Source organism: Heterocephalus glaber, unplaced genomic scaffold (genome assembly GCF_053883595.1).
Source record: "Heterocephalus glaber isolate CG9 unplaced genomic scaffold, H.glaber_assembly_v1.0 deba00001614, whole genome shotgun sequence".
Classification (NCBI taxonomy): domain Eukaryota; kingdom Metazoa; phylum Chordata; class Mammalia; order Rodentia; family Bathyergidae; genus Heterocephalus; species Heterocephalus glaber.
This window is the reverse complement of record NW_028258385.1, coordinates 527,724-554,343: the sequence shown is the minus strand read 5'-3', so window position 1 is coordinate 554,343 and position 26,620 is coordinate 527,724. Positions and strand designations below refer to the sequence as shown.

The 26,620-nt window shown below is 53.6% G+C and overlaps 1 protein-coding gene across 12 annotated transcripts in view; it reads right to left on the bottom strand.

The window, feature by feature from the left end:
• Positions 1-26,620, bottom strand: part of Ift122 (intraflagellar transport 122) — a 57,479-nt gene that overhangs the window by 7,513 nt on the left and 23,346 nt on the right. For all 12 annotated transcript variants that reach the window (XM_087196803.1, XM_087196804.1, XM_004870458.3 and 9 more), the window contains 12 exons: positions 20,571-20,762; positions 20,352-20,490; positions 18,960-19,162; positions 18,183-18,320; positions 16,819-16,983; positions 15,008-15,205; positions 12,333-12,473; positions 9,264-9,317; positions 6,772-6,933; positions 3,317-3,483; positions 1,360-1,531; positions 107-209 (listed from right to left, as the gene is read on the bottom strand). In XM_087196803.1, the coding sequence (XP_087052929.1) occupies positions 107-209; positions 1,360-1,531; positions 3,317-3,483; positions 6,772-6,933; positions 9,264-9,317; positions 12,333-12,473; positions 15,008-15,205; positions 16,819-16,983; positions 18,183-18,320; positions 18,960-19,162; positions 20,352-20,490; positions 20,571-20,762 (1,834 nt within the window). The remainder of the gene's footprint in view (positions 1-106; positions 210-1,359; positions 1,532-3,316; positions 3,484-6,771; positions 6,934-9,263; positions 9,318-12,332; positions 12,474-15,007; positions 15,206-16,818; positions 16,984-18,182; positions 18,321-18,959; positions 19,163-20,351; positions 20,491-20,570; positions 20,763-26,620) is intronic.

The following is a 26,620-nucleotide window of genomic DNA, read 5'->3' as shown; positions in this document are numbered from 1 at the left end:
CTGTGGCCTGTTTTGGGTGAGGGAGGGGATGGCCCCAGAGCTCCAAGACTTTTTCCAGTGTCCTGAGGTCCCCTCAGGGACCCACAGATGGGCGCAGCCACCCTACCTTTCTGGGCTTCCTCAAAGCGGTCGTTCTCTGCCAGCCACTGGGCGTAGGGCACATAGATGTCATCCTTAAACTCAGGGTGCTTCTCGCCCAAAGTGAAGGCCTGGGGGAGCACAAGCACTCACTCTCAGTGACAAAGCTCTCACAGCCCAGGAAACACAGCACTTGGCTGAATCCGTGAGGCAGGGATGTCAACACTGCCAGCTTGACAGCTCAGGGGACAGCCTCCCCCCACCCCCAGCAACACAAAAACAAACCGCTCTTTGAAAACAAAAGGCAATTAACAGCAATATGCAAGCAACTGGATTCAATAACAACACAGTCTGTCTCTGGACCATAGAGGCGGCACAGAATTGGAAACATTTTATTTTGAGGGTCTGTGTGGGCTCCTGTTGCGCTGCAAACAGATTTCTTTTAATTGCAGGGACACCTAAGGAAATGGGGCTGACATTGCCATCATCGCTACTTGTTAACTGTTAGATGGACGTAAAGTGGTGCTGTGTGGGACCTGGAGCTGCGTCCACCCCAAGGGCCACCTGTCAAGGCAGGAGCTGGGTGACCAGGCACAGGGGGTCTGCAACCTACAGCCAGGCCCAGATGCCCTAAGAACACTGGGTCCTGCTGCCTGACAGAGCTGCTGCTATGTCTGTCTAGAAGCCACTACTTCCTCTCATCAGTGACCTCATCACCGTACCCAGTGGAGCCACTCAGAGGGCAGACAAGAGGCAAGCTGCTCATACCCAGCTCAGCTGCTAGAGCTGTAAACAGACTGCCCAGGGCGGGTGAATGGTGCAACCCCCCATGGGTACAGGCAGCCACACCAGGCCACCTCTGCCACCAGTGCCCCTGCTTGCCAGCTGGGAGTCAAGGCTTCGGCGAGAGGGCGGGCGGAGCAGCCCTGGAACCACACAGACAGCCTGTGTCAGGAGAATACGATGGCGTTTTCTGCCGGAATGCCGCCTGGCAGGCTTTAAATGCCACACAGGTGTCTCCATATCAAGAGTGCTCTGAGCCTGTGGTGCTGGTTGAAGGTGGCTCAGGCTAACATCCTCAGCCCTGTGCCTGTCGCCAGCTGGCCCACAGCTGGCAGCTAGGTGAAGATCTTGTGGATGTCTGAATGAACAAGGGATAGCCATCACAGGAAGGCCCTCCACCATGGATTCAGGTAGAATTCTGGTTGCTAGGCCAATGTGACCTCTATGTGTGGGCAGCCTTGCTCCATGCCAGCCCCAAGGCCTCCCATAGCCCCTCACCTCGTCCCAGTGCTGGGTGTCCACATGCAGCCGCACCAGGGCCTTGAGGTCACCAAGCTTCAGGTAGGTCTCGGCAGCATAGCTGGGGCTGTCCAGCTCCTTGAAGTAGTGTGCACACAGCAACAGTGGCTCCCGCTCGGCCTTGTCCAGCTTCCGGGTGATGTCGATCAGCCTGGGCCAGATAGAGGAGCCGTGCAGGTCTGAGGGAAGGAGGCACAACTCCCATCCTCCCTGCATCCACCTGCACCTCCTGTGCCTGTCACAGGGGTCCCCAATCTACATGGCATGGCCAGGTACCAAGATGGCACCATGGGCTTTCCCAGGTCTCGGTGAGCCTTTGCAACCCTAAGAAGTGGGTGCAACTGCTCCCATTCCACGGATGGGAAGACTTGGTTGGTGCGTGGAAGGTGAGGCACCTGCTCAGGGCTCTGCAGCCAGGAGCAGAGGTTGGCATGAGAGTCCCTCCACATGGGCCCTGGAGGAAGGGGTGAATGCAGGCCCAGAACGGCCTCAGGCACCAGCCACCCGCTACATCTTCCTGGGGGACCAGCCCTTCTATGTTCTTGGGGACAGGGTTGTAGGGAATGTGTGTACTGGCTGTGGCCAGCAGGGTTTGGAGTGAAAACAGTACTCGTAGGGCAAGGGCCCTGGGCTCTCCACATGAGGAGGAGGAGGACGGCAGCAACAGATCCTCCAGGAGACAGGCAGGCGCGGGAGGCCTGTCAGTCTGTGTGTGGAATAATAATGGCGTCTAAAAATAACCCGGCTCAGCAGGGAAAGGCTACATTTTAGGAAAGGTGGCACAGGCACCCCTGAGAACCGCAGAGCCCCCATTCCTCAAACTGATGTCCAGGGAAGAGAGGCCTCTTCGAAGCAGCAGGCAGGCTGAGGTCTCCTTCCTGAAATGGTAAAGTGTCCCCGACTCACCTGACACACAGCACTTGAGAATGAAAGTGACAGAGAAAGCCAGAGGGGACAGCAGCACGAGACCTGCCTGGCTCTCCCTGCGCTACCCCTGTGGGGGCTGAGACTGTGCCTCTGACTCCAAGACACCTGATTCCTGGACAAGAGGAGGATGAGTGGCAGGTTGTAAGGGGCCACACTACCACCTGGTTCTGCTGTGGCCACTGCTGCCCTGCAGACCCCAGCATTGCTTCCAGAGCAACCCCCCTGCCTCCGGGGCAGGACTGAGCCTGCCTCAGCAGCCTCTGCTCTCCTGCTCTCGTGTCTACTGAGTAGTGTGTGTGTGTGCAGCATGCAGCCTGTGGTCCAGACAGGGAGGACACCTGGAATTCTGAGATGGCCTCCACCTGCCTGCATCTGCCAAGGCCTTTCCTCTTGTCCCTAGCATGGCCTGACCTCAGTCCTCACTGCCTGCTAAGGAACTGAATCCAGAAGCCTGGGTGTGACATTGAGGCCCAGTGTGGCGCCCACCCCTGCACCTCCAGCCAGGGCCCCTGCAAAGACAACCTGTGGGTCTTCTTCTGAGAGCCATAAGGACACCTGCCCTTTGGTTCCCACAGTGTGCACTCCTGGAGCTAAAGCACTGGGGCTGGAGTCTGTAGCCACCTGCGCCTCCCAGCTGTGTGGCCCTTTTCAATCTCATGTCCCTTGAGCTTCAATTTCCCCAGCTGCAAGATGGGTGTGGAAATACCAACCCTGGTGGAGGGGCATCAAATGCTACCAGGTCACTACAGAGCTGAGAGAGGCACACACAGAGGAAGGCAGCTCTGAGGTCCAGTGTTTCCTCCTTGGTCCCTAGCCCCTATTACTCAGGACCCCAGGGCTCCTCAAGGGCAGTGACTACCTATTCAGCCTCTTCTCCCAGAGAACCCATCATATGTACATTTGGCTTGGATATTTAGGCAAATACTGTTCTCCCTTGTCAGCCAAACCATGGTGTTGACGTGATGTGATATGACATGACCCAGTGCTCCCGGGCAGGGCCGAGACCTACATGTCCACCCAGCCAAGGTTGCCACTGATCTTGATGGCCTTGGTGTACTCTCCAGCAGAGAGGTACATCTCCACCGCAGCTTTGGGCTCGTTGATGTTTCGGGCCCAGTCTGCCTGCTTGGTGATCAGCATCTTGGTTTCTTTGGGGTCTCCAGATCTGAGGAAATCCTGCGGAAGCACAGCAAACAGAACCGCTGCAGTCAGGACTTCCTGTGTCAGCATTGTCAGGCTCAGTGGCCAGGAAGCAAGTGGAGCCCATCATGGGACAGAGCTGGGGCAGTCCCTGGTGTCCCCAGGGACAGCGAGCCAGGGCTGCCTGCAGGTGTTCATGGGGATGCCATGGCCCTCAGCACTTCCTTCCCTCCTCTGCAGAGCAGCACTGTGACCAGGTGGTCACCCCTCTTTTGTGGGTGTGACTTCCTCAAACAGCCAGTCGTCAACCTTTATTCACGGAACATGGATGAGGCCACATGCCGCAGACTGCAGTTGAGCACCCTGTGCTCTAAACTTAAAGTGCCATAAGGCACAGGGCTCTAGTCTCAGCCTTGGTGCCCTCCCTTGGCTGCTCCACCCTGGCAGTGCTACTTGTGTCTCACTTCTCAAGTGCTCTGTGGCCTGAACCTGGGAGTCTCCTCTTTGCTGTCCCCATGGTGGCAGAGGTTGGCCAGGGATAACTGGCAGGCATCACCTGCCTGGCTAATGAGTGTCCTGTACCAAGGTCAGGCCTGTAGGGTGGGCAATTGGCCCAGGGTGGGACACCAGGAACGTGGGCAATGAGGCAGTGGGCAGAGCCCTGGAGAGAGGGGTACAAGATACAGGCCTGTGGTTCTGGGGTCAGGGCTGGGCTGCAGGCCCCCGCCCAGCTCCTCTAGGTCATCAGCCCTCAAGTGTGGGAGAAGCAGCTTCAGAAAGCCATGTCTGTTTAGGAGGCGGATGTCTCCGCTGACGCAGCCTGGGTCCAAACAGTGGTAAAGGGGAGACTTTCAAAGGAGCTCAATAGTGTGCAGCTCAGCCTTGCATCAGGAGCAGACATAGTTTGTCTGAAGAGCAATATACCCCACTGAGAGTGCCGTACACCAGTCTCGAAAATATAAAAAAGCACTCCTTTCCCGTGATTAGCACGCATTTGTCAGGGAAGTATAGTCAATGTATGCAAAAACCTCCCTCCAACAATTAGCTCATTTCTTTTTCCATTTGCTTCCTGGGTAATTATGTAGCCCCTAAAATCACAGATTAGGGCAGCCTGAGAACCCAGTGTTTTAGGGAGGGGAGGAAGGGCAGTTTCTCCAGATGCTGGGGACCTGGTACCAGACCAGGCCCCTTGCTGGCTGTGGTTCCTTCTGGCCAGTACAGGGGGACCAGCAAGCCATCATAGACACACTCTGGTCCTGGTACTACCCTGGTACTACACAAGGCTGGTGACTGCCTACCTGTGGCTGAACTGCAGTTAGAGGCAGGGGCAGAGGGGACAGCCTTACCAGAGAGCAGAAATGTCCCTTGGCAGGTGAGTACTCAGCAGGCAGAAGGTCGGGGGCTGGATCGCACACGTGGATGGTCTTCCCAGAGGACTGTGCCTGGGATGTGTCTGCTTGCCACCAGCAGTCCAACTCAGGACTGTGACTTAATAGACACTGAGTCTTAACTGTCTCCTCAAGACTTGCGAACTGTGTTTCCAAAGGCCTGGTTCCACAAAGCTAACTGACATACTATCTGGGGCCAAGGCAGACTGTCCTGAAGTGGACAGAACGAGGCCGTGCTGAGTGATAAATGAGATGGACCAGGGCTCTCAGGCTGGTGATTGTGATAAGGACGAACTACATGGGGGTTTAGAGCACTGTAACTCCCTTTATCATCATATAAACATGTCACTTATCCAGAAAGCATACAATTTATTTGTACGTGGGAATGTAATTTAAAATTTTCCAAAAACCAGATTGAATCTTGGGAACCAATTTTCAAGTAAACAAAAACATGGCACGTTAATAAGCACTGTATCTCCCTGGCCGGCATAATGGGCATGTACACAGTTTCTCCCATTCAGGCCATGGGTGGGAGGGAGCAGCTTGAAATGGAATCAACCTACTTGGAATTGTGATCAAAAACTAAAACCCCAGGGCTGGAGATTTAGCTCAGTGGTTCCACTGCCTGCCTCACAAGCTCAAGGTCCCAAGTTCAATCCCTGGTACCAAAAAACCAAAAAACTTAAAACCCCAAACATGCCTAGTGTATTTACCTTAAAGAGTCACACCAGATGGAGCATGTGAATGCAGTATATGGGTCCAGGGCTGTGGACCCATGGGCACCCATGCCATGGTGATGTCCCCTTGCCCCTCCCTTCTCTTCCCACAGCTTTCTATACTCGCCATGCCTTCTGAGGCCTGACCCAAGCTACAGCCCTCATCTCCAGGGGCAGCAGGGCACAGTGCATGGAGCCTCACATGCCTCTTTGGAGATTCACACCCATACTGCGCTCCGGACACCACACAAGGTGTTTCTGACCTCGTCACTGCTTACTTGGCCAGGATCCCTGGGTCCCCGAAGGCTCCAGTCCTGATGCACAGCCAGGCCCCCTGTCCTGATGCCTGGTCTCTACCTTTAGGGACTCCATCCTGCTCCTTAGGGTTTGTCCCCAGGTGCGATGCACTGAGTGTGGTGTTATCAGCGTGAATGTTCCATGGAGTCTTGCAGGTGTGTGATGGGGACATGGCAGAGGGAAGGGACATTAATGAGAGACAGTCAGAGAGGGCTCTGTGGCATGTGAGGGATGCACCCATACAGGGTGGGGGATGTGGCCTGCAGCCCAACACAAGCCAGCTAGGAGAGAAAAAGGAAGAGAGCTACCTTTGGGGACAGACAGCAGAAGAAACTGGGAATCTTTTCTGCCTCAGACTTATGACTGAGGTAGTGGTCATTCGTGGCCACGAGTTGGCTGTGGCTAAGGACTTGCTTTGGGCTACCAGGCAAAGGCAGGTTAACAAAGGTGCCCCCTACCTAGGATGCCAGACCCACCAGAGACAACCCCTGGTGGGGACCCCATCACCCCATCTTCTGGAGTCCTGTGGCCCCTGCGCTATCAATGGAGGGTGAGAATTGTCACAGTTCCTCAGAATCCAGGTGCACTAAGACCAAGTGCTGGAAGCCCAGCTTGAGTCCAAGGACAATGGCCCCTGATGCCCCTGACAAAGCTGGGGAGAACTTGTTGAAGATGTCCCCAAAGCTAGGAGCCCTGGACACTTGCCAAAGGCACTGTGCTGACTGCTGACCAATGTCTGTCACATTTTGTCCCTCTGAAGTCAACCTTCAAGGTCAGCCTTGGGTCAGGCTCAACCTGTGGCGGTAGCCAGGGCCTGTCACTGAAGGACCCCATCCCCCCAAGGCCAGGGCTGTTGGGGTCTGCACTACTTCTCTCGGCACAGCCTGGATGTGCTGGCTGCCTGGCTGGGGCCGCGCCATTACCTTGGCGTACTCGAACATGCATAGGTCTGTGTACATGGCGAGCGCAAAGTCCTCATGCCCACTCCTCTTGTACAGCTTGGCAGCCTCGTGGAACTTCCCCTGGTAGGCAAACACATCTGCCAAGAACAGGTCACTATTGGTCTCTCCCCGCTTCTTCCTCTCCTGGAAAAATTAGAAGCACAGGAAATGGCCCCGCAGCCTGGCAGGAAGCAGCCTGCGCAGGGGCTAGAGCTGCTATTTCTGGCGGGGCCCTGGGCTTCCCACCGGAACTGCTGTGGCTCCTGGGCTGTTGCTTCTCCCACCTATGGCTATGGTGAGAATGCCTGACAACAAAAGCAGAGATTTTTCCAGACCCATGAAGATGAAAAGAGATGGAAACCTTTGTTTGCTTAAGGGAAATTCCTCAGACCACTTTCCTGTGCATTCTTCCAGGCAGTGGCAGGAGTGTTTGGACAGTGTGCTGTGACTTGCTGATGGCCCCAACCCCCCGAGACCTCCTGGGTCCACAGGCCTGGCAAGCAGAGCGGTGGCCCAGGGTGATAACAGGCAAGGAGAAAGTTTGAGGTTTCTACCCAAGGTGGGGGCACAGATAAGATAACAAGTCTCCTCATGGGCCTGGTTCTGAAGAGATGGTAAGGGATGCTGTGTGCTACACACCCGTGAGGTACATGCTAGGTACACATGCAGTCTCCTCATTGCTCTTGGGAACTCCCGTGTCACCCCCCAAGGGCGTCATGAAGGAGGCTCCGATTTAAGAGAACCAGGTCAAGGTCAGACTGAGCTGGCAGCAGGCTCAGTTCTATTTAACCCAACACTCTGTGACCCGTGACCCAGACCTTAGAAGTGTATGACTGTCCCTGATGACCCCCAAGCACAAGTGGTGAGCAGCACTGCGTAGAGAGACCCGCCTCCTCCATTAGCTGCTGCTTGAGTATTTGTAAACATGCGATAGCACCCATCCCTCGTCCCCACAGTGCCTCTGCTTTTTTGCTAGCAAGCGTGCCAGGCTGGAGGAGAGGAGACACAGCTCAAACTACAAGACAGACTGGTGAGGGTTTCAACAGCTGGAGGCAACATGCTTCCCCTATGACAAAAATAACAATAAAATAATCCTTCACGTAGTTCAGGCAAATCAGCCAAGTCACCCAACTCACGGCTGGGAATGAAGTGATGAATGGAGGCTTTCTAGGCCTGGGCTTTCGGCCACATCCCCTTCAGGACACAGAGGGGCTGTACTACTGAGGACTAGGGTCAGTGTGTGGCCTATGTGGATGTGTCCCCTCTGGCCATCAGGACAGTGACTCCACAGCAATCCCAGAGGATCCTAGAGACCACTCAGCTCTCTGGAGTCAGACCAAGCACTAGCAGCATGCAGCTAAGGCCTAGCTCCATCAGGAGGGTCCCAGAGGCACAGGCTGACAGTGCTCCTGACCTCCAGCTCGCCACACACAAGCAGGGACAGACATTTCTGTGACTACAGCTGGTTTCTTTGTGCAGAGAAACACTCTGTGTTCCATGGCTTTGGTGAGGACCCCTGAAGCAGTGGCACTAGGCAGCACAGGGAGGTGGCATCCTTAGCCACACAGGAGAGCCACAGAAGACACCATGCCCCTGTGGTGCTCAGGGCAGGAGGTGGCCAAGGGTAAAGACAGCAGGAGGCTGGGAACCAGGAAGAACAAGCTTCCATGCCACCCAAGCCTCTGGCTATGTATCCTTGGGACACTGGACATAGCCACTGGATGGGAGAACAATGGTACCTGCCTCGACCTATGGGGACTTGACTCAGGGGGACGGGACAGACTCTGCACTCACAGCTGCTCTGTCCCTTCCTGGTCCCCCATGCTGGGCTCATCCACACCCTGGCTTTCTGTCCACTGAGCTCGGCACATGGCCTGGGCCACGACAGGTGTTTGTTACCCTAAACTGAACGAAGGGGACAAGACATGTGCTGATTTCCTCCTTGTTTCCATCTGGGAATTCAAATGTATCTCACATTCCCTTAGCCTCACAATAAATCTGTTCAGGGGAAAAAATATGTATGCCTTTTTACAGAGAGTCAGACAGCACTGAGATACACAAAAATTAAGAATAGTGCCTCCCATCACCCAACAAATGGTGTGCTTGGCACCAGCATTTCAGCCTGCCCAGGACTGGTAGAATGGCTGATGAGGCCAGGAGCATAGGCCAGGACTCCACTTCTGGTCGTGGGGTGCAGACCATGTGCTGTGAAACAGGGAGCCTGAGAGGGCGTGGCTACAGGGACGCAGCCAAGATGCCTGGGATTCCTCCATCCTCACAGCTATTCTGTGCCATAGATGACCAAACCAGGAGTGTCAAAAACCACCTGCCCCCTCCCACATCCCCATCTGGGGCACTATCACCTGCAAGGGTACAGCCCACAAGGCCACACACCAAGCTGTTTTCATCCTCCAGGGCCACCTGCCAGGACCACAGGGGCCTGGCCTCTGGAGAAGGAGAAGCTTGGTCTTTACCTCAATACTGCTGATGAGCTCCAGGTAACGCAGGTCCTGGACTCTGGCGAAGGCCTGTGGGAAAGAAAAACAGAGAGGTCAGCTGCCTCTCGGCCTGAGTGGATGGGGGGGATGGAAGTCAAGCTACAGAAAGGGGTCTGGGAAAGAAGGGAGAGGCAGGCATTGATCTGCTTTGGCATTCAGAGGGCTGCCTGCTACCCTGCCAGGCCACGTTATCCTGGATTAGTCTGCACAAAGAAGAGCAAAGTGGCGCCGGCCGAATCCATCATTTTGGTATTAGGAAAACAAAGCTGTGACAGTACAGGCTGGGCTGGGGCCTCTCTGGGACTCTACACACAGGGGGACGGGTGCTGACTCAGGCAGCAGTATCTGTGCAGAAGCGGAGTGGCACAGGTGTGGGCAGGAGACAGCTCTGCTTACCCAGAGACAGAGGCATGAGTATCCCTGGGGCGGCACAGAGGAAGAGGGGAGGAAAGCTGGGAGGACGAAGCTGGTTCCTGAGAATCATTCCGTCTCTGGAAGACAAACTCTTTTGCCAACCCTGCCTGCACGGCCTGCACTCTGGGCGCACGGTGAAGCTGGAGCCTTTAACTCATGGGCTACTTGCTGCTTCTGAGCCCCTGGAGCACTGGTGTCAGCAAAGCTGCTGCTGCTTCTTGCAGGTGTTGCAAGGGGTTCACAGGCACATAAGCCGCCAAGGGGCTGTGTTGTGGGGCTCTGCTGTCAACACTTCTCCTGAGCTGTGCTGTCCCATGCTGTCACCCTTGTGTGGGGTGGACACACACCTGGGAGGCAGCAGCTCTTTGGCCATAATCTAAGGATCTAAGGTGCAGGGTGACACTGCCACTCAGGCCCTTTGCTCAGTGTGTGTCCCCTCATTCCTAAAAAGCCAGAAAGATGGGGAAATGAGCAGGTCATCCAGCCTCTGCGGCCTCAGACAACTGCAGTAGGACCTTAAGTTTTGTCCCACAGGGCCTGGAGTCCTGTCAGAGGCTGAGGACCCAGACATGAATATGGCTTGGTCTCTGCCCTGTCCCTAGTGTGGGGGCCACATTGGAAACAGACACAATGCCTCCCTGAGCAAAGATCTGTCTATAAGAAGCAGACGGCACCCTGTCCAAGCATCACGGTGATGGGTCGCAGACTAAGGAAAGCACCACAGACTGGCAAGACCAAACAGCTGGAAGTGGAGATTTTTGTTTGTTTGTTGTGTTTTGTTTGAAACAGGGTCTCACTCTGCCATCCAGGCTGGTCTTGAATTCCTGGGATCAGGGGATGCTCCTGCCTCAGCTTTTCCAGTGGCTAGGACCACGGGCACACTGGACCATGCCTGGCAGGTGGGTTATCTGAAGAGGAATTCACAAGGGCAAGGCAGGCCAGAAGGAGCAGACGGCAGGAGGGAGCACTAAAGGTCACCAGGCTGCCTTCTCACCCTGGTTTCCCTGAGGCCCATCATCCAGGCCCGGCTTGGGGGTGAGGGAAAGGAGGGACCCAGGGCCTCACAGTGCCTGGGTTCTCGAGCTGGACTGCACTTACTCCCAGCCTCCCGTTGGCCATGCCTCGCCTGGGGCTTTTGGGTTCTGCTGTCAAGATTCTTGGGCGTGAGAACCCCTGGAAGAAGCAGCCCTGAAATTCTGCAGAGTCAGGGTGCTGCTCAGAGTGGTCAGAGTCATGAACCCCAAGGATGACCTGGGTTACGGGTGCCAGCTGTAGCTGGTACTGAACAGCTCCTGAGTGGCTCTCCTCCGCCACCTAGTGGGTATGTGCGGCTGTGCCTGGGGCGGGACACGGAGGACAGGGTGGGGACCTGGATGTGTATGAGACATCCCTATTGAGGTCAAAATTTTGCAGCTTTCCTAAACATCATGTGATCCACACTAAATCCATCTATCTATGCAATTTGTATTTGTCTGTTAAAGTAACTAAACGTTGTGTGCTTACTGCAATCATTTCCATTCTCAGGGAATGTTTTCTAGATATGGGACAGGAAGAAGTAGAGTTGGAGTCCAGTTCCCTTTATCCATTCCAATTTGTTTTTGTTTTGGTTTTTTGGTTTTTTGGTTTTTTGGTACCAGGGGATCAAACTCAGGACCTCACACTTTCGAGGCAGGCATGGTGCCACTGAGCTAAATCCCCGGCTATCCATTCCAGTTTTTGCTGAGCACCTATGCAGCCACAGCTCTGGCTGGGCAGTGCAGTGGTACTAACACGAGGTGGCCTTTGGTTCCCAGGGAGGTGACAATCTAGATTTTTAACTTCATTCTGAGCTAAAACAAACAAAACACACTAGGAATCATTTGTTGTTCTCATCCCTGCTGGCATCTCTGGGTAGGGCAAGAGGAGAAAGCTGTCCTCAGGGAGACATCCCCACACCCTAAATTCCTAGACCTGCCTCTACTCCCTCCCCATACCGCAGTGCCAATAAGCATTAGAGAATAATGCTCTCCTTGGTTTGTTTGTTTTGTTTGTTTGGTGACAGGGATGGAACCCAGGGCCTTGGGACCAGTGGGCAAAGGCCCCATATTGAGCTCCAGACCCTGCTTTAATATGAAGAGGGGTGGAAGCTCTTCCTCCCTGCCTCAGTCCTGGGTAGAAACCAACTCAGAAACCTATGTGGTTCAGACAGGGCTGAGTGTTCCAGCCATTTCTCTAGCTTCAGCTGCTTAAACCCGGAAATGACACCATGAATCAGGCCCATGCATTGAGCCACAAGTATGTGGGAGAGACCACAGCATCTCAGAGAATGAGCATGACCAGCCTTCCCTGAGCCTGGTCAGTGCTCAGGGGAACAGAGGCCTGGTGCTCAGACCATTATTGAATGCCTGTTATGGGCCAGGCTCTCAGCTACATGTTTACATAAATAATAGCTAAGGAGTGGCAATAGAACACACCAGCTGCTTCTCTGGGGCCTGGGCTTGCACGCACTGCTTAGATCTGACAACTCTGTGGGGTTGTTCACGCCGGGCCCACTGTGAGGACCTGTGACCTAACATCAGGGCTCCCAACCTGCTCCTGCCCCTCTACACCACCAGAAGGTCTGAGTCCGGCTCCTGCTGAGTGGGTGCTTACCTTCTTTGCTGTCTCAAACTCTAATCCTTCCAGTGCCTCCATGGCCAGCTCTCGCCAGTCTGCGTCCGTCACCCCCAAGCAGGCTATTTGATAGGCTTCTCGGAACATCTTCCTGTCCAGGTACTGGTACATCGGGGTGGACTGCAGGATGGAGCCCCAAGGGGAAGGGAGGACAATTGTTTGGAGCAGTGCAGAGCCAGAATCCATGCCTGCCTGCCTGCCTGTGAGGGGGAACTTCAGGATAGAGGCCTGCAGGGCCCACGCAGCCCACCTCACAGCCCACCTTAGCACACGGCACCCTCCCCACCTGCAGGTAACCCCACTGGGCTCGTGAGCTCTGTGGAAGGTCGTCATTGCTAGAAACTCCCAACCCTTGGGCTCTGACCCCACAGGAAGGAGCCTGAGCTTCCTCAGCCTCTGTGGGGGCCCTGGGTCAGCTGTGCTCACAGGCCTGCCTCCTGAGCAGGCCCCCATTCTGTCACCTCCCTTGCAGGCCCTCAGTCTGTCAGGCCTTCACTCTCTGTGGCTCAGGAATAAGTGATGAGCGAGGTGAAGGTTCTATGGGCCTCGACACCAGCTCTCCACGCAGAGAGGGCTGCCCTTTCTGTGCCTGGGAGTGACCCCAGAGGACAAGGTCTTCGTGTAGCTAGGTGTGCTGACCCCTGATGATGGCCTAAGAGACTCAGACCCAGGGGGGACCCCAACCCATTCTGGGTCCCACGCCTGGCCAGGCATCTCATGGCCAAGGCCCCATCCTCCTCATCTTAGGCCAATGGGTCCTGGGCAGATGAGAACAAGAGAACATTATCTCTGTACTACTGGTTCCCAGAAGTAGAGCTGGAAGCACTGCTTCCTTCTGTTGGGACCTTGATCTTTGACATTTCCAGGTCCCCCTTTTTTAGCTTGCATTGAAGAAAACCTTCCCGAAAAGCCAGAGAGACAGGGCAGCTCCCAAGGGCCACTCCACCCTCCATCTTGTAGGGAGACCTGGCTCAGCCACACCCAGTGGGTCACCTGGCCAGATGCCTGCCAAGCCCAGCAGCAGGCAAAGCAGAAGGGAAGGCAAAGCTTTGGAAGGCATTAAGTGTGGGCAAAGGGCAAGCATAAATTTCACTCCTCACCTTTTCAACTCTGGCCCTCGCCCTCAAAAGAATGCCCCCTTCTCTGCTGCTTTCCTGGTCTTGCTGGGCTCAGTTTCACCTCCCTGGAAGCTTCCCCCACGAGGACCTTTCCTTCCTGAACTCCTCTTTGAGTACCCTTCGTCCTGTTCTTACTATTTTATGACTGTAATAAGGAGATAATACGAATTGGCCCAGACAAAACCTGAGGATGGGTATAATTTAACCCTGTTTCAAGCCTGGCATGGTGGCCTGGCCCTATAGCCCTAGTTACTCTGGAGGCTGAGGCAGGAGGATCGCCTGAGTCCACAGCTTCAAGACGAGCCTGGGCAACATGGTGTGATGCCACCACAAAATAACAACTACAGCTAAATTAACCCCATTTTATAGAGAAGGAAATGAGGCCTCGAATAGTGAAATGAGGTGCCCAGGATACAGACTTTGTGCCACATGTGACTGTAGGACAGGCAAGAGGACAAGACAGCAGCACAAGAGCACATGACAGGGGCCCTTGCAGGGGTTTTTTTCTTCCTCCTCTGCTGCTACACCCCCAAGCAGGGCCGCTGCCCTACTTGGCAGCACGGACAAACCAGCTCTTGCACAAGATGAGGCAGATGTGGAAAGGAAACCAGACTCCCCAGAGCGGGTCAGGCTCTCTCCCAAGTGGAGGCCCAGCCTCAGGGCCATGGGGGGCTGGGTGACAGATAAACAGCCTTTGTCTACAGAGCGCCTCTCCCACTCTCTCCCTCCCTCAGGCTGGCCCGGCCCTTGCGTCAGCAGGGCGCCCTGCAGCCAGGAGAAGCTCCGTGGCTCTGGCTCAAAGGTCCTGGCAGAGGAGCCCAGGCCTCTCTGTCTCCTCATGGCCGGCTCAAGCAAACTGTATTTGTTTGTGAGGTCAGGATGGCGGCAATCTTGGGAGAAAGCCTTTTAATAAGCAGAGCCCAATTGGCACAACTGAGGCAGAGTGGGTTATTGGCGGATGTGGAGCCTGGGTTTGGGGTTTGGGATAGCTGCCCAGGAGCAGATGAGGACAAGGACGCAGGAAGTTGCCCTGGGGCTATGCCGGCCCCTCCTCCCACCAGCCCTCCCCTCTCTCTCACCTTCCTTTTCTCCTTGGGTTTCCTCATATCTGAACTCAGAACTAGACCTGAACACCTGGTCTGTGATGAGCCCAGGGACCCATGCTAAAACTGGGCCTCCTGGGTCAGGGGAAGCAGGATCCAGGCCCATCCCTGTGTGCCCACTTGTGCAGGAGGTCCATGTCCTTCAGCCCCCACCTGTCCCACCCCTCTCTCCCATACACACCCCACACCACTGGCTCTGGCTAGGCGCCTGCTTGCTGGCTCTGCAGGCATAGCACAAGGCCCTCCTTGTCCTGACCAGGAAAGTGCTGAGGAGTAGGAAACTCAGAGACTCAACTGTTTTCCCAGAGACACACAGGCTGCTCAGGCTGCAGCCAGGGCTCCAAGCTCCAGGCTCCAGGCCCACAGTGCCTCCACCAGCCCCATCCTGGCATCTGTCATCTCCCTGCTGCACTGGGCACCAGGTGCCCCGTACCTGTGGCACCTCCACAGCAGACATGGCGAAGTCATGGAGGCAGAAGATCTTGGAGCCATTGTAGCCAACCACGTAGCCCTGCAGCTTCTGCTGGTGCACGGGGAAGGTGCTGGCCTTGATGCTGAGGTAGCTGGCACCTGAGAAGCAGAGCATGTCCTCGCACTGCATGTTCCAGGCCACGCTGTTGGCATTGGGCTCCTGTGGGGCAGGAAGTTCAGGGGCCTGAGCCATGCCTGGCTTCAGCGCCTTCACCATGTCAGCCAAGTCCCTCTCAGACCCTGGGTCACAGAATCAACTGCTGAGGTGGGAGGCAGGGAGGGAGAAGAGGAGAAGAGGTGAGGGTGGAGGCCAGCTGCTCTAGGCACTGCAGGTGGGGTGCAGGGACTTCCAAAAAGTGGAGCACCATCCCCCCATAGAGCAATCACTCCATGGCAAGTGAAATTAGCAAAGGAGGATCCACTTCCACTGAAGAAATAACGCAGGTCCCTGTGGGAAAGGGATGTGTTCCAAATGTCTAACGGGCTGTTTCTGGAAGGGTCAAACAGTGGGTGCTTTTTATTTTCGTTGTTTTTGTTTGCCTGAATTTCCCTTTGTCCTGACCATTGTTTTTTTATAATGAGAAAAGGAACAGTGAGTTCTTTATAAAATTAGAGAGTAATATGTCATGTCTGCATTCTCACCGTACCCTGGCCCAACTGGGGCTCTCCTAGGCCCTGCAGTCCCAGGGGCAGCAGCAGGGGCTTGTCCTTTTCTGCCCAGGATCCTCTACAGCAGGCAGGAATTATCTCATAACTGAAAAAATACAGTTGCTTTCATTTGTACAGGTAAGGGCCATGGAAGAGAAAAGAGGCACATGCAGGAGAGACCAGCAACCTTTGTGTCAACCTCCACGGGGAGGGGGCTGCAGCAGGGACCAGGGGACATGCCCTGCCCACTCACACCCTAAGCCTGGGCTTAGGTCATAGCCAGGGTAACACGGAAGCAGGAGAAAGGAGGTCACATTTAGGGCCCTACTTTGTACCCTAAGTAGGGTACTGGGCTGAACACGGTGAGGTCTCAGCAGTTCCATGTGGGGATGCACTGACTCCAATTCAGAGAGGGAGAAATTGAAGCCAGGGAGATGCACCAGTGCTCAAGGCACACAGCAAAGGGACCAGCATAATCAGAGCCAAGGTAGGGGAGACAGAGGGTGAGCTCTGTCCCTTAAACTGCTCCAATCTGCTGGTCAGTGCAAGTCTCCTCTGGCTGCAGGTCCCAGTGCCTGAAGCAGCTCTGCACTCCAAATACTCCTGCCCTGCTGCTCCTGCTGCTGAGGACAAGGAGGACCAAGAAGAGGCGAACCGGCCCATGAGGCTAGGGAGGCTGCAAGAAGGAGCGTTTGGCTCTGGGGGAGCCAGCATAGGCAGAACAGCCCATACGCTGTAGAGCCAGCCATGCGCTGGGCACACACTTCCAGGCCTCCTGCCCCAGTGATGCCCTTCTTCTAGCCCTGGGGCCATACAGCAGGAACAGTGCTGCCCCTCAGACCCTCCCTGGGCTCCTGCAGTATCCTCGGGTCTGAGCCTGGTCCTGTGTTCTCACTGCGCCTGGGTCACTTGCAGGAGGGGAGCGGGCAGAGTGGGCATCATGTCCTCTCACCACCCACCACCCATCTGCTCACGTGAACATGCAGATGGCATCATACGCCCCTTCCTGGTGACAGGCTGCCCAGGCCCTGGGTCCATGGGGGAGCAGTCCACGCCCAGGTGGCTCACTCATCCCTGCTCCTTATGGGGTCCTGCCTGGCAAGCCAGAGGTCTTGGCGAGCTCACCTGGAACAGCAGCTCCTTGGTGTGGATGTCATACACCAGGCATGTGTCGTTCTCATCCACCACGGCCAGCTTCTTCCGGGAAGCACTCATATCCAAGCAGCGCACAGCTGTAGGGTGCTTCAGCAGGACAATGGCAAAGAGGTTGTCCACGAAGATCTTCAGGATCTGGAAAAATGTCAGAGGAAGAGGGAAAGTTGCCATGACAACGGCTGCTGGCGCTCCACCAGGGAACACCCATGTGTTCCATAGGAATGATTCCCACCAACAATGCCACCAGGGCCTGTGCTTGGGTAGAGGACACAGAAGGGGAGGGGTGGGTGCCGTCTTCATGGACCAGAGTATGGCCATTGGGTTGCCAAGGTGACAGTGGGGTGGGATTTGTCAGTGCCTGGGCTGGAGACCTATTAATGATGCTGCTCACACCACACAGTCATAGGAGCCCCTGACAAAGACCTGAGTCACAAACAACACAGGAAAGGGGATGATAAACACTATCAAGACCTCGGTGTGGTGGCATCCTGAGGGTGCTGGGGTGGACGGCAACATTTATCTACAGCCCCCTGAGGAACAAAGCCTCACTCTACCTGTGAGACCTGAGCCTCAGTGAGGCAAGGTGCCTGCCTGAGTCACATAGATAGTGAGCGCTGGGTGACCCTGACCCAAAGCCCACGCTCTCAGCCTCCATGAGACATGGTGCTGGCCAAATATGTTCCCTCTGCCTGGTTTGCCACTGCTGCCTGATGGCTCCCCACTGATCTCAGGCTCTGCAGCTTCCGTCTGTCCCCAGCAAAGACCTGACAGTCTCGGCCATGAGCCATCTGCCACACAGCTTGGTTCTCAGCTAATGCGGCTCTATTTTCACTTTCAAGTTTCTCTGTAGCCCACATACAACTTTTCTTATCTTGAGCAAAGAACATATATCCATGCACACATGCACACAGAAATCTGCTTAACTCCATGTGGCTTAGATTCCCCACAACTGTTTGTCCACAGGGCCCCTGTTCCAATAATGTCTGTGCCTTCCTGAGGACTGGCACCACCAGGCGAAGCCTGGGCCTGCAGTAACCCACTCCCTGCTCTGACAGGACCCTGACCTCCGTGGCCATCTCTACCAGCTACCCTGAGCTGCTTCACCAGCCAACCTCCCACCTTCAGGGTGACCTGAAGTCCACTAACCCACTGCCATGCAGCCAGAGCAGCACCAGCTCTGCTCTGCTGAGGGCACGCCATGGGTCCAAAAGGCCTGTCATGCCTCTGGCCTGACTGTCCCCAAGGAAGCGCATGCCTGGCTGCCCCCCAGTGACCAAGGTCCCCTACCCCTCCCCAGTCACCCCATCACCTGAGGGGACAAGGGAAGCACTCACCTGGCCATTCTTCAGGCCCACCAGGAGTCCTTCCCTCCCAGGTGGGCCGCCGATCACCTTTATGTACCGGATGAGGGACTCCATCTGCCACTCTCGCTCCTTCCCACCACTGAAGGACAGGCACTGTAGCCGCTTCTCCTGGAAAGCAAGCCTCAGGGTAAGTGCTCAGGCCTCCCTGATGGAGTCCAAAGTACCTGCCCGCTCTGAGTCCCTGTGACTGCATCCTCTCTGTGGGCCACATCCCATCCGTCACCTGTGACACCCCTGACTCCTCAGGCTCCAGGCTTAGTGCATTTTACACGGCTGCGGCAGTTCCATTTTGACACTTCTAACAGGCCTCCATGACTCCAGGCCACCTCCACCTGCCTCCTCTCAGTCTTTTCAAACCTCTCTTGACATTGACCTAGAAACTTCCTAGGAATTTACAGTGAGAACACTGCTTGTTGTGTGTGTGGGGAAAACAACTCTCGGGAGATAAAACTCCCTTGCTTACTAAGCTGATATGATGTTCTATGTGTATATGCTTATCAAAAAATTTACCTTCATTTTGTGGGGGCACCAAGTTGTGCTTTAAGCCACTAAAATATACCTAATCCCAAGAGGACAAAATGCTAACAATATAAAAAGCATTCTCTGTCTTACAGCCCACCTCTTTCTGGTGGAGCCTGCCTCATTGGCATGTCAGTAAAATGAAAGCCACCGAACAGTCACTGGGTCTAGTGGAAAGGGCCATGCTCTTGGGTGACAGGTTAAGCTGGAATCCGAGGCTGCACCCACCTGACAGAGGATGATGTGGCTGGCACACACCACCAGCAGGTTGCACTCGAACTTCTTGAGGATCTTCTCCTTAAGCCGGTACCGCATATCTGATGAGTCGTCGGAATACAGCTCATAGATGAGGATCTTCTCTGGCAGCTGGATTGCTAATCGATTCTTGTAGATGGCAATTTTCTTGACAAGCTCTTTGCATTTAATCCGAACTGTCAGAGGAAAAGAATCAGGCTCTAGTAAAAGGTTGTTAAGTGAGGTGGAAGGGGGAGAAATGAAAAGCCATCATTTGCTTAATGCTGTGGCAATTAAAGTGAGACACTTATTAAATATCTTTATTAAGTGTCTAATATGTGCAAGCAGCTTGGCTGAGCAGGGTGCCCAAAGCCACACAGGACACACACTCTGTACACAACACACATTCTGGACACAGTGGGGTCTCTGTATATTACACAAACTCTGCATTCAACATGATCTCTGTATATGACAGGATCTCTGTCCATGACCTGGTCTCTACACATGACAGTCTCCGTATACGACATGATCTCTGTATACAACACAGTCTTTGTGGTCCAAAGCTCACAACTGAGGATGGAAAAGAAAACAGCGCGGCCACCACTTGCTGAACCTGAACTTCAAATCTCTGCAACGCAGCGAGCACCCTAGTGTTGGAGGGACCACACAGATACCTGAGGCCATCCTTGCCATGGCCTACCCATCTCCATGACAACAGGGAACTCTGCCTCCCTGCAGACCAGACAGGAGACATGTCCCATAGGGACACTGCTGAGTGGTACCAGAGGCCACAATGTCACAGCTGGAATCTTCCAGAGTGGGAGCTCCCAGGGTGGGCCAAAGGCAGCTGGCTGAGTCTGTGAGACTAGACCCCAGGCTGGTCCCTATGCTCCACACCCCACAGCTGAAGTGAGGGGCTCTCACTTGCCACCCAGCATGGCTGCCTGGTGACAGGGAGACTCTCGGGACTTAGCCTGGAATCTGGATCCTCCAACCAGCCTGGCTCACCTCTGGCCCTGCAGTCTCTTCAAAGACCATGCCCAGGAGTGTCGAGGTCCACAGAAACCCATGCAGACAGCCACCCTGACTTATCAGTCAGCCTCCCTCTCTCGGGGAGTCCAGATGCCCCTTGGAATTATTTGTAAAATTTGGTGTTGGCAATGGGCTGGGGATTTAGCTCAGTGGTTCCACTGCCTGCCCTGCAAGCTCAAGGACCCGAGTTCGATCTCCGGTACCAAAAAAAAAAAAAAAAAAATTTGGTGTTGGCACATTCCTCACTGATTTCATTATATCATCAAAGGACTCATCTTCCGGCCCCACCCAGGAGAGCAAGACCTGATGGCTCAGCAGTTCCTGACACTCACATGCCCAATTACCATCCCTCACCTTTCTGCTCAGTGATGAGGTGCTGCACGATGACGTCGGTCATGCTATCCCTGTAGGCATACCGGTCCTTGTAAAGCCCGTGGACTGTGCTGAACACCAGCTGGTAGAAGGCGATGGTGCCATCCTGGCAGCCAGTCACCTGCAAGGGAAAGAGCCATCAGCTGCCTCCTGCTGTCTGTAACACAGCCGGCCTGACGTCCAGTATGGCCGCTCTCTTACCACGTAGTTAGAATCGGGCTTCTCTCTGCAGGTCCACACCCAAGAGCTCTGCTCACCGACTGTCCCAAGCCGCACGCCATCCTTGGTGAAGAGGGACACCTGCCGGTCTGACCCCCCCAGCAAGATGTACTCCCCCTTGGAGAAGTAGCTGATGCAGCAGGGGTCAAAGTTCAGAGGTCGATCCTTCCCGACCTGGGGAGAGAGAACGGGAGGGGGACAGCTCTGAATCCCTGACAGTACAACCAGCCACAGAGGGCTCCTCCATGCAGAGATGGGAGCCAGAGTGTGGCAGCCAGTGCCTCTTGGGTCACCTGTCACTGACACACGCCACACTCACCCTTGGCCACCTCCATGCCCTCCATGCCAGGAGAGTGCTCAGTTCCTCAGTCACCTGGAGGCCAAGGACAGTCTTTCTCCTCCATGTGGCCCTGGCTGTGACTTGATGGCTCCTTGCACATCCCTAGATTTTCTCCTTTTTCTTAGTATTCCACAAACTGAGTTTAGTACAAAAGACTGTCCCTTATTCTGAAACCACGGCCATTTTACTTCTCTTCAGAACTTTTTTTTTTTGAGACAGGGTCTCAGGCTGGCGTTGAACTCACTATGTAGCCCAGGCAGGCCTCAAGCTTGTAGCAATCTCCTGCCTCAGCCTCCTAAGTTCTGGGATTATAGGTGTATGACACCATGCTCAGCTTCTTCACAACTTTTAAGTTTCATTTTTTTTTTTTTTTGAGACAGGGTCTCACTATGTTACTGAGGCTGGTCTCAAAGCCCTAGACACAAGTGATCCTCTTGCCTCAGCCTCCTGGGGAGCTGAGACTTAAGGTCTGTACCACCAGAACTGGCTTATAGTAACTTTTGGGGGATATTAGCCATATAATATATGATGCACCCAGGTAGAATGGACAATTAATGGCTTTCAATATAGTCACATAGCTGCGCACCCATCACTATGGCGCAGAAGATGGGAAATGCCCCAAAGAGAAATCTCAGCCATGATGGTAACCAGTCCCAATTCCTTCTCACAGCATGCTAGTGGCCTCCAGGTGCTTCCTGTGTCTGCAGATTGCCTGTTCCAGGCATCTCATACAGTGGAACCACATGAGATGCAACTTTTTAAGTATAGCTCACTGTGTGTAGCACAATCAGCATTTTATTCCCTTCCCTTACCAGCTGCTGGCCTTGTGGTGACTTCCCATTTAAACTTCTGAGGAGCCGAACACTCGGTCACTGATTGCACTGGTCTGTGCACTGGTAGCTCCCTGGGGACATTGCTCTTGCCATCTTTGTGGTGGGAAGTGATACTTCGTTGTGGCTTGTCCCCAGGCTGATAGTATTGGGTATTATTTCCTGTGTTTATGGCCTGTTTATCAAGTGGGTTGTCTGTCTTTCAGGACTGTTTTTGTACCAGGGGTCGAACTCAGGACCTTGTGCTTTTGAGGCAGACGGCAGCACCACTGAGCTAAATCCCTGGCCCTCTAGGACTGAGTTTTAATAGCTCCTTCTTTACCCTGGATGCAAGCTCCTGTCAGATGTGGGGCTGTGAAAGTGTCCTTGCGGTGGGCTGCCTGTCCCTTCTGGGAGCAGGAAGGTCACATGAGCCGTCCACTGTTCAGCCAGTGAACCTGTGCGCTTCCAGGGGACTGTGCTCTTTCTGGCCTCTTCATCCCACAGGTCTATTCTTCTTTTTTCCCCTTTGGTTTTTTTTTTGTGCTTTTTGTTTTTTGGGGTTTTTTTTTTTTGGTACCGGGGAATCAAACTTGGAACCTTGTGCTTGCAAGGCAGGTGCGGAACCACTGAGCTAAATCCCTGGCCCGCTTTTTGTTTTTTTGAAATAGGGTCTCACTGTGTAGCCCAGGTTGTTCTTGAACTCATGGTGATCCTTCTGCCTCAACCTCCCCAGTGCAAGATGACAGGTGAACGCCACTGCGTCTGGCTCACAGGTCTGTTCTTTTTTTTGGAGACAGGGTCTCACTATGTAGTTCAGTCTGGCCTTGAACTCACTATGTAGCCCAGGCTGGCCTCCAACTCAGTGATCCTCCTGCCTCAGCCTCCTGAGTGCTGGGATTACAGGCATGTGCCACCATGCCCAGCTTACAGATCTGTTCTTCATCCCGCCAGAGACCCAGTTTCCATGCAAGTCCCCTCCCCTCCTCAGGGAACACCTTGATGCCTCTCCCTGCTTGCGGCACAGCTCATCCATGCCTCCAGACTGCAGCCCAAGCCCAAGCTCCCATTGCTGCCTCTCAGGGTCTTCTGCAGGGGAATAAAGGGCTCTTTATGATTCAGATTATTAAACTAATATTCAAAGAAAACTCTAGAAGCCCAGTTTCTTAAGTTTTTAAATTCAATTTATAAATATTTTCCAGTTTATAAGCCTAATAAAAGTGAATAACCAATTGAGTTTTGACTGTTTAATGAATGCAACTGTAGATTAATAAAGCCTTTAAATAATCAGCCGCTGTTACAACTTGGTTAATTCCCCTAAATGAACTTAAATTGCACTTATAAGTTGAGTATGTTCGATCTTCCTTTCCTTTTTAGGAATTTCAACTGCTTGACAACCAAGTTGCCCTAGCACCGATGTAATGCTAGGAAATCTAAGAGGGAAACCAAAAATCTCATGAGCAACAACATGGAAGGTCGGAGCTCAACATTCCCACGGGCCTAGCCCTCTTGTGGTGACAACCACAATCCCTGGCACCTGTGAGAGGCCACCACAGTGGGCGGGAGCACAAGAGCGGCATCCTATCTTCTCAAAGTGCCCCTGTGGCTGAGGACAGGGCTCCTAAGCACCGTGCTGGGTGGGCATAGGATGTGGGCACCAAGGCAGCAGCAGAAGGTGGTGGGAGGCCCCGGATACAGAGGCTGGCAAGCTCTGCTGAATCCCTGGGGACTTACCAGCTCCCCACTGGTGACAGATGTCAGGTAGCCTGGCCGAGCTACAGACCTGCCCAGGGGTGCCAGCTGCTGCCCACCCTGGAAACTCGGAGTGTGGATCTGGCTGAGCAAAGTAAGCTCCCGGCCTAAGCACACTGTTTGCACTCACCTTAAGGTGATAGGACAGGAAGGGGTCTGTGTGGAACCCCAGGGTGCCAGGAAGCAAGGTGATGCCAACCACATTCAAGAGCAAACAAACAAGAAAACCAACCCAAGAAGGCTTGGCTGCTGGTAGCAACAGGGGAGGTCTCAAACAGCTGTGGTCACTATCAGGGACACAGGGACAGCGGGCTCATGATGGGCAGACAGGAGAAAGATGCAGGAAACTCAAGCTCCAGAATGCTTGCACTGAAGCCCCAACTCCCTGGGGCCTTGGCAAACATCACAGGGGACAGAAGAGTCATGAAGGAGTCACTGTGAAGAGTCCCCATTGTATGTGACATCCCACAAAGGAAGGAAAAGATGAAGAAGAAAAACTATTTGAAGAACTAGGGGCCAAAATTTGTCCACATTCAGTGACAGACATAAATATATAAATTCAAAAACAGAGTGAACCCTGAGTAGGAAAATGTAATGACTCTCTTACACATTCCAATATTGCCAAGGAACTTCGTGAGAATTTCCAGTTTTTCCAGGTAAAATCAGAAATATATAATTAATTACTCAATGACAGGTTTTAGGTAGTCATCACAAGACCAATCGGGTAGAAACCCTAATACAGATTCTAGCACCTGGCTGCCAGGGACCCCACCAGGCATGGCCACAGGCTGACCTGTGTGCCCTGAAGCCCTCGTTACAGACAGAATGGCGAAGATGGCAGCACCATCCCATGGGTTTGTTATAGAGTTAGTTACTGTGAGGAGTGGAGACCACATCTGGACCTCAATAAACACTCACAATCATTACTAGGCCAGATCCTCTTACCCACTACCAACATTTACTGTCACAAGCACATCTTAGCCAACACCACCCTGTACTTAATTCTAAATCCTCTGAGAGGTAATGACACTCAGCCACAGGACACCATTCTAACCCCAGGGAAGCTGGGCCCCCATCTTGGCAGACTGAGGCTGTTCATCACTCACAAGCTCCAGGCTGCATGCGTGCAAGTATTTCCATGGCCTGAACCATCATGATGACCCTCCAACTACTGCAATGAGCCCTGCCCCTCCTGGAGTGGTGCGCTTATTTGTTCTCAGGAGCCTTTCAGGTTATTTGCCCACACAATGCCTGGCACATAACACCTACATCGCTTATCAGTATAATTATCACTGGGTGAGCCACACACACCAAACAAGTGACCAGACAGGGCCTGGGAACTGGATGGCAGATCATTTGAAGAGGGCCTGCGCAAACCTTCTATCATACACCCTTACCTTTTCTTCTCTCTGCTACAAAGGAAGTGGGTGTGGTGGTACATGCCTGTAATCCTAGCACTCTGGGAGGCTGAGGCAGGAAGACTGCAATTTCAAATTCAGCCTGGGAAATTTAGCAACTTAGCGAGACCCCACCTCAAAATAAAAAATTTTTGAAATAGAAGTGTGCAGTGGAGACGAAGATCAGCATAAAGGCCCTGGGTTCAATCCCTAGTACCATAAACAAGCAAACAATGGCAAAAGAAATGAAAAGAAAGAAAAAAGAAAAAGGAAAGAGAAAGAAAGATGGAAAGAAGGAAAGAAGGAAGGAAGGGAGGGAGGGAGGAAGGAAGGAAGGAAAGAGAGAGAGAGAAAGAAAGAAAAGAAAAGAAAAGAAAAGAAAAAGAAAAGAAAGACAAAGAAAGAAAGAGCGAGCAAGCAGTAGCCCAGCAGGTGCAGAGGAAATGGCCCTAAGCAGGGCCAGATCCCAGAAGCCTTCCATCCAGCATGGTGAATTCTGGAGTGAAGATGCGGTGGGGGAAAGGACTCCACAGAGCAGGCAGTGTCTCCCTGCTCCACACACCCGCCTCCAGCACTCTCTGCAGCATGATCCATGTCCTCGGAAGCCAGGAACTCTGTGGCAGGCCTAACTGCACCGCTCCTGCAACCTGTGGCTCCTGTGTGGTCATCAGCTCCTCTTCACCTGCTTGGTCCTCCCATCACAGCTCCACCTTCCCCTCTAGCTCTACTCTTGCCCCACAGACAATGGGACCTGGTCACCCTGGACAATGTGGCATGTGCTCTCTTTCCTCTGTGCCCAGGCTGGGTCACCATATCATCCTGCTGTCCTCTGCTATTCCGCTCCAAGGTCACCTCTACCAGACCTCTCATCAATCCGACGCAGTGGGATCACTGTCTTCTGTGTCAGGTGTCCCACCACACGAGGCCGTGTGCCATCAAGTGTGTCCCCAGGCTGTGAGTGCCCACAGGTCCTCCACGATGGGCAGGTGGCAGTGTCACAAGGATGAATGGAAGCAAAGGCACAAAGGCAAGGGCACCTCTGAGAGCAAGGCTGTTGAAGACGTTGCTGGGACAGAACCCAGAGCCTCACTGGTGCAAGCCCAGTGCTCTGTTACCGAGCTGCACCCCAGTCCCCACAGCTAGGCTTCATTATTTTTAAATTTTTTTAGGTTTTCTGAGACAGGCTCTCACTATGTAGTCCAGGCTGGCCTTGAACCCACCTTTGTAGCTCAGGTTGGCCTCAAACTCACAGCGCTCCTCTTGCCTTAGCCTCTCAAGTGCTAGTATTACAGGCGTGCCCTGCATAGCTAGACTTTATTGTCATACCAATCTGGGTTTCAACCCCAGGATCCTCTGTTCCAGCTGTGTGGGAACCTGGGCAAATTTATCCCTACTCTGGTCTTGGTCTCATTTCTAGCTTTATCTTTTTTTCATTTTTTTGGTACATGTTTGTAATTCATACAGTTTACAATCATCTTGGAGAGTGGTCACATGTACACATTATAGCTTTTTTGAAAAATTCCCCTTCCCGGGTAGGAGAAAGGAAAGAAGGGAAAAGAAAAAATATGAGAAAAGGGAAAAACGGAAACAAAGTCTCTGTAAATAGGGAAGGGTGGAGGGGGTGAAGGGAGGGCAGGGAAATGGGGAAAAAATAAGAACAAAGATACATCATGTAAAGGTACAAGATCCCAATGAGGAATGTAATTGTGTTTTATACCTAAAATGTACCAATAA